The sequence below is a fragment of the Pteropus medius genome, unplaced genomic scaffold, assembly GCF_902729225.1.
Source record: "Pteropus medius unplaced genomic scaffold, Ma_sr-lr_union100, whole genome shotgun sequence".
Taxonomy (NCBI): Eukaryota; Metazoa; Chordata; class Mammalia; order Chiroptera; family Pteropodidae; genus Pteropus; species Pteropus medius.
This window is the reverse complement of record NW_024351731.1, coordinates 5,677,378-5,686,782: the sequence shown is the minus strand read 5'-3', so window position 1 is coordinate 5,686,782 and position 9,405 is coordinate 5,677,378. Positions and strand designations below refer to the sequence as shown.

At 61.9% G+C, this 9,405-nt stretch overlaps 1 protein-coding gene across 2 annotated transcripts in view; it reads left to right on the top strand.

The window, feature by feature from the left end:
* The first annotated feature begins 101 nt into the window (after nt 1-101).
* The window catches only part of AGO2 (argonaute RISC catalytic component 2), an 88,038-nt gene continuing 78,734 nt past the window's right edge, over nt 102-9,405 (top strand). Inside the window, exon 1 of one of the 2 annotated variants that reach the window (XR_005649308.1) lies at nt 102-245. Coding sequence is in view for 1 of the 2 variants with exons in the window: in XM_039845910.1 (XP_039701844.1) it covers nt 224-245 (22 nt within the window). In the remaining variant the exon portion in view is untranslated. The remainder of the gene's footprint in view (nt 246-9,405) is intronic. The other variant, XM_039845910.1, reaches the window with a different exon arrangement.

Sequence of the window (9,405 nt, the reverse complement as noted above, 5' to 3'; positions counted from 1 at the left end):
CGCCGCCCCCCGCGCCCCGCGCCCCGCCCCTCCCCCCGCCCCGCCCCGCCCCTCCCCCGCCGCCGCCTCCGCCCGCCGCCCGGGCCGCGTCGGGTAAACCTGTTTGGCGAGGCGGCCGCGCCGGGGCGGATCGAGCGGCCGGCGGCTCCCTCGCGGCTCGCGGCGTCGGGGCCCGTGGCGCGCGCGGCCGGCCCTCGGCCCCGGAGCGCTCGGCGGCGCCACCATGTACTCGGGAGCCGGCACCGGTGAGTCCTCGCGCCGGCCGCCCGCTCGCGCTCCGCCCCGCGGCGCCGGCAGCGGTTGGCGGGCGGGCGGGCGCGAGCGCGGCGCGGGCCGGGCCGGGCCGGGCCGGGCGGCGGGGCCCGGGGCCGGGGCCGCTCCCGGGGGCCGAGTTGTCGGGGCGCCCCGCGCGGCCTGGCCCCCCGCGTCCCCGCCGCCGCCCGGCGCCCCGCGGGCCGGGACCAGGGCCGGGACCAGGGCCGGGACCAGGGCCGGGCGGGCGGCGCGTAGGCCCCAGGCCGCGTCTGGGCCGCTGCGCCGCGGGGCGGGCGCGGGGGGCGCGGGGCGCCGAGGGCGCAGGCTCGGGTCGGGGCGCGGGGCGCGGGCGGCCAGCCCGGAGCGCGCTCGCTTTCGCTTTTCTGGTTGCCAGCACTTCTGCGGCCCCCTCTGAAGGGAAAGTCTGCAGATGCTGAATTTTGGCCCATTCCCGTTGGTAGTTATGACTGCAGACTGAGAGGGAAAGGAGGCGGCCCCCCGAACCCCGAAACTGCGTGCGGCTCATTCTCATTCCAGACACGCCGTCCCCTTATTCAGGGGCTAATTGCCGTTTACAGTTTACTACGGGCGGCGAGGAGTTGTGCTCATTCCCTTAGCACCCCGCTCACGAGTCGGCCCCTCTCTCTCCGGAAAAGTTCTCAAAAACTTCAAGTGCTAAAAGCAGAACCCCCACCCCCACCCCCCTCTTAGACGCACAGTTACAAGGGCTCTTGACTCCTCGGGCCAAGGAAACGGTCCAGTGTTGTAAAGCTGCTCCCCGGTCTCCCGCCAGGCACGTGGCTCCTGAAGTTCCCGCTGGCCCTGCCACTTACACAGGGCATTGCCTGCCCCCTTTGTCCGCCAGGCTCCAGCGGGCTGCAGGCCCCGCGACCACCGTGCTAGGTGGTCCTGGCCCCGTGCTTGGTGCGTTCTCTGCCTACCCACCCCCCATCCCCGTGGCCTCCTGTGGAGGGGACCCTGGCCCCACCTGTTCCAGACCTGCTCCAAATCCGGAGTCTGGAAGCCCCTTCTGATCGGCGTGGGTCCCCTGACGTTGTCCCCCACTGCTGTGTCTAGTCACAGGCAGCTTCTCGCCTGTGACTTCTGTCTCTTTTCCGATATCACTTAGAAAGCTGCTCCAAGGCTGAGCCTGAGGAACTTTGAAGCGCGCTCAGCAAGTTGATTGAAGAATGGTTTTAACCCCACACCTGGGAGGTGGCCCAGCCTTTGTGGGGAAGGGTCCTGGACTCTGTTGTCAGTCTTGGGGGCATATTTGGCTTCTTGAGACTCTGGGTGGCGGCCCCCACCTGCCTGCCCCCGCGTGAAGGACCCAGTGAGAGTTTTGCCTCCACACTGCAGTTTTTTCAGATTTTCGGTTTAAAGGTCGAGGGCCTGGAACGAGTGAAGAAGCCTGAGGAAGCTCAGGCATCTGTGTCGCGTTGGACGTTACTGAATCCTTGGCAGCTGGCTGAGTCGGTGGTATTCATAGGCTCAGAGAGGTTAAGACCTTGCCAAGGTCGTGAGGCCAGCGAGCATTAGGGCGATCTGCCTGATCCCCAAGCCGACTCTCTCCTTAGAGAAGTGGCTGTCAGTCGTTTTGACCTTGGCCCGTAGTAAGAAACACCTGTGCCATGTAGACGAGATTGGTGCGCGAGTACGCACAGGTATCGTTGAAACGGGCTCCAGCAGGCACCGCGAGATTTCCTGGTCTGGTCCATTTTTTTGAGAATGCTGGAGCCCTGTCCATCTCCAGGCTCACTTCTGGTCGCTGACAGCCTTGGGGAGGCCCTGGCTCCGGTGTGGGCCTCTGTGCTGTGGCATGGTGAGGAGAGGGCCACGGTCACGGTCACAGATGGACCCGCCTGCCATGGGTCAGCTTCGGACGAGAAAATAAATGGGTCCGTAGGATCGTTCTTAGCTAATGGCAGGATGGGACTGAACCCAACTTTCAGGCTGTGTGAGTGAGCTGTAAATTATAAGGCTGTGGTGCGGTACAATCGTATTCTAAATACTAGAGGCTTTTAATTTTGTTTAAGAGGAATTTTTGGAATAGAATCTCTTCATTGAAACTCTTTTTAATACTATATTTCCTAATTTAGAATAATGAGAAGACATTTGATCTGGATTGTACGAAAATTACAAATCGTTTTGTTACCTCCAATTTTTAATATATGTATTCAGTGACTTACTAAGAAAATTAATTTTAAAGAGTTCATAGTAGGTTTGTGTCATGCCCATTGCTGATGCTATGTTACAGAGGTGAGTGAATATCTGGACTCTGAAATTAAGTGTGTTACTATTTGTTTTTTGAATTATTTGAAAGAGTTTGTGGTTTAGGATGGGTGGATTCTCCAGTGACTCAGAACCTTCATAGGTGAACAAATTAGTTTAGTTTTTTTTTTTTTAACCCACTTAAATATCTTAGTGTGTCTGAGCGCATGCCTGCTGCAAGGGGACCCCTGTGTGTTACACCGCCTCCCAGATTTGCTACAGAGTAACCTCTGGGACACCTGAGGCTTGTTTGAGGGTTGTCTACACAGGATGGTGACTTTGAAAATAAACAACTTTCATTGTGGTTTCTAACTCCTCCTGCACCCCACTTCTCCCCCCGAAGGTAGGACCTGGTCTCCCACTGACAGGGCACGTGTGTCATCACAGCAGATGGCACTGTGCCCTGGCCAGAAGCTGGCATGGTGGTATGGTCTCCTCAGATCTGTTGTAAACCTTACAGAAGGGTTTAAATAAGTGCGTGAGAAAAAAGATGCAAAGCTTCAGCGCCTAAAGCCTATATGGCTTTAGGAAGCAGAGTATCTTTTGGTAACTTCTAGTGTAGTTTCAGAAGTTTTAGCAGTGCTGGCTGCGTTTATTGTATGTGAGTTATACAATGCTACTGTAACATGCCGGTCTGATACGGACATTTTTTTGTTTCTTGAATTGTTGTGAGTCCTCAAAATGTAACCAGTTGATTCTTTTGAAATAGTTTCTATTGTGAACTCATTTAAAATACACAAAAATAGGGCGATGGCGCCCTCCCGTTTATCCGTCACCAAGCTTCAGCAGTTATCAGGGTTTCCCGCATTTGCCCCACACAAGCCCCTGTCCGCTCTTTCTTTGCAGTGTTCTGAAGCGAGTTCTAGACCCGTCATCTCAGCCCTAATACTTCAGTGCCCTGACTGAGCATGGGCCACGTCAAACCCAGTGCCGTTATCACCCTCAGCAGGCCACAGTTCCTTATTATCTCGGGAGCGTGTTTGCGGTCGATTGTTGCAGATCCTGAATTTGGTGAAAGTTCGCCGTAAATTTGGTTTTCTGTCTTTGGAGCCTCTTTGGTCTGGACCCTAAAGCTGCCCTTTCCCCTTTCCCCCGCTCTTGACTTGCGAGACCATTTAAGTTTTAACATTCTCTCTGCAGAGTATCCTGCCCCCCCTGCCCCCACCGCCCCCCGTTTTGTTGAGGAAGGCGGTTGGGGGGCCCGTTGCTCGTGGTTTTAATTCCGGCACACTGAGTGTCTGGACAGTGACTCTGCGTCTGTCGTCTCCAGCGGCAGCAGAACCTGTCCCGTGTGTCGCTCGTCCAGCAGAGGGGACGTTGTGGCCTGCAGAAACCACGGCGATCCCAGTGGCCCTCGTGCTGCCCATCTCTCCCAGCCGTTTGCTGGGCTGGGCTTCCCTCGCGGGTCCGGGGCAGACGGCTTCTTCCGTCACCCCCACGCTGGTCTGTCCCCGGCCGCCTCTGCAGACGGGCCTCAGCCGCAGTGCCGGCTGCGATTGTGGTGCCCAGGTTTCGTGCCTGCCCTGCTGCCCTGTGCCGAGTTAAAGGATTATTGAGCAATGTTTCTTTCTCTCTTTATCGCTCCGCCTTTTTCCCCTCGAAGTTTAAAACCTGACGCTGCCCTTCGTCCTCCGGGCCCTTCTCATTTAGCCCTCGGCATTGCTGTGCCCGGACGGCTGTGTACCGTTTGTCACCTGGACCGGAAACTTTCGCAGGTGCGACGGGCGCCCTCGGGTGTTTCCTTGGGCCAGCGGGCGTGCAGGGCGCTGTCTGGGCCGAGCGGGCCGGACGTCTGCCTGACCAAGGCCTTTCTTAAACCTCGGGCTGGCCCGTAGGCCCACAGATAAAGGGCTCAAACACGGTTAACCTCTCTTTCCGGTGGCTTTGCATTTACGAAAATTTCTCGTAAAATCTGAAGGGCGCACGCGGGGTCTTTTGAGGGGTTGCTGCTGGTTTGTACCCAGGGGTGCCGGCTGGAGCAGCAGGTGCAAGGTGACATCCGGCCCCACTGCCGCCTGCCGAGCAGTCGCTGGTGTGGGACTCAGAACTTCACCCCACCTGTTAACCTTTCTTTACTTTCCTCGAGGTCCTGTGGACAGACAGGGGGTCTGGGCGTCAGCTCCAGCCCCATCCTCGTCCCGGGTCTCGGCGTCCCCTCCTGTAAAGCAGGGACAGGGCCCGGCTGGCGTGGGTCATCCTCGCATCCTGCGGTGACCTCCGACCCCGCCGGGCCCCGGGGCCTCTGTGGAAGAGTGCCTCGGTGACGGGGAAGGTGGCCCCACATGCCGCGCGCTTGCAGTGTCGTGTGACCGGGCTCCTGCTAGGTGGAGGAGGGGCCTGGGCGGTGGCCTGGGGACGGAGCCATGGAAGCGGGGTGGGGATTGTGGCGGATGGTCGGGGCCTAGCACAGCGGGGCCCTCCGCGTGGCACAGCTGTGAGGGCCAAGACCGAGGTCTCGCACCCAGAGCTCAGCACCCCGGCCCGGGCCTGGGTTTGGGGCTGTCGTGTGCACTTCCTGGGGAGCCTCCACCTGGCAGGGACACCTGCTGGTGCCTGGGTCCCAGACCACCCCTGACTGGCTCTGTGACTCCGGCAGCTTTCACGTGGGGATGGTGGGGATGACAGGGCCCACCTGGGGTCGTCGTGAGGTCGGAGCGAGATGTGCTGAGCGGCTGGGTCCTCACCCTCGGGGGTCGGTGTGGACCCACGCGGAGCTCTGGCCCTGCCCCCTCACGGGGTTCTGAAGCTCGTGAGGACCGGGCAGAGGCCCCCAGAGGACGCATTCGGGGTGGGGGGCCGCACCCTCGCCGTCATGCCCCTGTCGGCCGATGTCCTAACGGGTGATCTGATGGGTGGGGTAACACTGCGTCCAGCTTGGTTACCGGTTAACAAAACGGATAAAGAAGGCCCAGCAGGCTTCAGGGGCAGAGTGGTTGTGCCACTCGGAGGCGAGTTTGAGGTCTGGGGGCCGCGGTGGGTGCTGGAGAAGGCAGCTGGCAGGGCACGGTGGGCGGGTGGACAGGGTTTGGGCCGGCGCACAGCTGGTGCTCTGAGTGGGTGGGCCCTGGCTCCCCACACGCAGCACCTGGTCAGAGAACCACCTGAAGCCTTTCCCGCCTCTGCCCCAAAGACCCGGGGAATCACACTTGGCAGGCGTCCCAGCTGACAGCCCTGGGGGCTGGGTTCAGGACCCAGTGGTACTGGGAGCAGGGTGGGGAGGGGCAGAGAATTGGCCTCCAGCACCCTCGGGAGGAGCGGGGCCGAGGGAGGGGCTCGGGCTGGAAGGGGACATGGAGGACGGCCCCCAGCCCGCGGGGGACGCACTTCCAGGAGGTGAGACTAGACGCCCCAGAGAGGGCTTTGTGATGGACCGTAGGAACCAAGTCCATGTGCGGGTCCCTCTCTCGACGAAGCTTGGGGTCTGGCGGAGCGCCAGCCACTCCTGCTGGCCGTGGGTCTTGATGCCACTTTGGTGCCACGGTGCCTCGGGCACAGCCTGTCTGCGACCTCACTTAGAGTTGGCAGAGGAGACTTCTGAAAGTCTGTATTGGGGCGGGGTCCCTAAGTCCTCGGTAGCGTTGGTCACGTCCATCTCGAGCACCTATCCCAGCAGACAGGTCTGGCAGGGCCAGAACCTGCCTGACTCAGGAATTTGGGTGGCTCCCTGCCCAGGTCTCTGCCTGAGCCCCTGTCCACGTCCCCGTGGGGCGCTGCAATGTGGGCTCCAGCGCGGAGCCGAGGTCCGCGGGCCGGGCCGGGCCGGCTGCGCCGTGTGGCTGTGCGGCTCTCTCCGGACGTGGGTAGCGGGGGCCCCGGTGTGGCAGCTCGTCCCCCGGGTTCTCGGCCCCGAGCTCATGCAGGACACGGGGGTGGCGCGGCAGGGCGTGTGGAGTGACGGGGGCTCCGGAGCCCTGGGCGGGGGCCGCCCAGTGACAGACGAGGACTGAGGCTCCCGTCCCAGGTGCTCGTGTGCTCAGGGCCCTCGGTCCCGTCCACGGGCAGCGGGCCGAGCGGTGACGGGAGGAAACCGAGGCCCCGGGGGATGGGGTTTGCCTGGGCCTCGGGGCCAGCAGGCGGGGCGTTGTCGCCTTTTTTTGTGGAAACGTAATTAACAAGACGGGAAACCTGAGGCGGACGCAAAGGAAGACGCAGGGCGATGAGGAGGAGGCCCGGGCGGACGGAGGACACCTGGGCAGACGTGGCTGTCGGGCGCCTGGGCCCGGGAGCCGTCAGGCGTTGCTGCGGACGGCCCCTCGCCTGTCCTCACACACACGAGCTCCCGGTAGCCCACCTCTCACGCGTCCTGGCTGCGGGACGGGGCGAGCACCCCTCTCCCACCCTCGGGCGAAGCGGGCAGGTCGCCGCTGCCCCTCGGACGTGCCCAGCCACCGCTGTTTCTGTCGCTGACGGTCTGTCCCTGTCGTCTGCTTGGCCCCAGAGCCGTGCGCACCTGCCCCTGGGGAAAGACCCCCCTCCGGGTCTTTACTTTGCCGGCCATGAGGGTGAGAGGGCGCTGACGGGCTGTACCCCAGGCAGGTGACGGTCACCAGGCGCTTTGCGTCTCGGTGGCGTTCCCAGGGAGCGGAGTCGGCCCTGACGCTCTGAGCGCCGGTTCCGGCAGAGCCACCGGAGCGGAGCCAGGTACGGAGCTGCGCAGAGCAGCCCGCGCCGCTGGGACTCGTGGCAGCCGGAGACCCGCCCTGCCTGGCCGCATGGACAGGAGCAAGCCGAGGCCGCACCTGGCTCTGTCTCCACGTGATGAGCCCAGTCACAACCGGGCGGAAGAAAAGGCAGTTTTCTGCTTGTTGTTTCTACGCAGTGACTCTAGAGTGGCCCCGTCGGTGATGGGGGACATCACTGAGGACACTTTGTTCTCTCTGTGCTGCAGCTTTGAGAAGTGCCATTGGTTAAATGTCAAAACCCATGGCTCTCGGTGACAACATCACATTAGACTCGGAAGGTGTCTCTGAGCGTCTGAGATGGGTAATTACAAATTAACCGTGAGCTGTAGGCATCAAAGCTTTTGGGGGTGAGCGGTCAGGAGCACGGCAAGAAGCCAGGACGTCCACCAGCGAAGCGGCGACGAAGTGTGTCAGGATGTGCGCTGCTGACGGACCGCGGCAAGCAGGGTCGGGGCCGAGGGTGGGAGGTCAGGATGGGCTCGGAGGCCTTCACAGGGACCTGGAGCCCAGGAGGGACTGAGCAGAGGACGGGCATCAGCTGGCCGTGTTTCTCAGAGGATCCCAGGGGTGCCGTGTTAAGAACAGACTGAGGAGGGTGGGCGCAGGCAGGGAGTCTGCCTGGAGGAGGTGGCACTGCAGAGGCTGAGCTGAGTCTGCCGGGAAATGTGAGGGGTGGAGCAGTGCGCTCCCAGCCTTCACGGGCCCGCACGCCAGAGCCCTTTTCACGTCGTTTACTCACGGATGCTTCAGAGGACGTCTCTACAAAACAAAGGGCTGTCCCCTCCTTCCAGGGAGCCCCCTAGTCATCAGTTTCAGCCCTGAGCGTCCCTCAGCGTCCCGGACCACACGGGTGCTTGGATCTCCTGGTTTGGTTTCCGGATTTCGACACGCGACCGAATCAGAATCCAAGTCAGGGCCGCGTTGTGCTCGACGTGTCTCTTGAGCATCTTCTGAAAATAAGTTTTACTAAGGCGTAATTCACGCACCAGACAGACCCGGTCTCAGTGTGAGCCTCGGGCCGTTTTAGTGATTTGCAGACTGTTCCCTCCCTCCAAAGAAACTGCCCGGTAGCCGTCACCCCCCTGACCCCACCCCCAGCCTGAACAGTCGCTGTCCGCAGTCCCAGTCTGCAGCTCGACTTCATCGCCCGCCCCCCCCTTGAGACTTGTGGGTTGAGGGGACTGGCTCGGGGACGCCATCAGCTTCCCACCTTCTGGGCTGGGTGGCTGCATCTTCCTGGTGTGATTCTGCACGTTCCTCTGTCCTGTGTCCTTCGTGCAACCTCGTGGTCGGGTCCAGAGGGTTGAGCCGACGCCGGCTCTCCTCTTTTGGGTCTGAGTTTTTCTGGGGTGAGTACTCGCCACTGGTGAGTCTGCTGGTTTCCTGGCTGCTTGACCGCGAGTCATTAGGCCCCGTTACCCCATGAGGGCTTCACGGGGCTGACGCCCCACTTCCTCTTCCTCTGCAGTGGGAACTTGCCCTGCTCGGCTGCTTGGCTTGGGGTCTGGAAAGCAGGGCAGTGGCAGTGGCGGGGAGGCAGGACAGCCTCTCGGGAGAAGAGAGACTGGTCCAGGCTGGCCGCCACCGAGTGCTGGCGGAGGGCGGCGGGGTGCTGTGGGTACCCCGGGGGCGAGCTCAGGCAGGGCGCGTCCCCTCTGCGGGGGGCTGGTGGCCGTGTGAGCTGAGAGGGTGGCGGGGAGCAGAGAAGCCCGCCTCTGGGGCCGTAGGTGGCGGTCACTGCCCCACGGGGCCCGGGAGGCATGCCGGCTTCCTCGGTAACAGTGGGCAGGACGGGGCAGCGGGCAGGACAGGGACAGTGGGTAGGACAGGGACAGTCTTCTTTTATAGACGCGCTAAATGTCAGGCGGTTCCAGGGAGTCCAGAGAGAAGCCCAGGGCACTGGCTTTGCGCCTTCACCGCGCCCGCTGCCCCGGTGCTCGGCCCCCTTCGCCCCCTTTCAGTGCTCAGCATGGCGAAATGCTCATGACATTTCATTGTTCCTTGTTTAAAAGTTGAATCTGGTGACTCGAAGCCAGTGCAGAGCGTCCACACCCAGCCCATCTGGTGCTTTTCCTGGGCTCGCGTGGAGAAGGGTCATCCGCGTGGGTTGCTCACAGCCCCCTGGGGGGCAGTGAGGGTGTGCGCCACCCCCGGTCAGCCCACTTGCGGGGTGGCATATAAACCGCGGCTCGTAAGA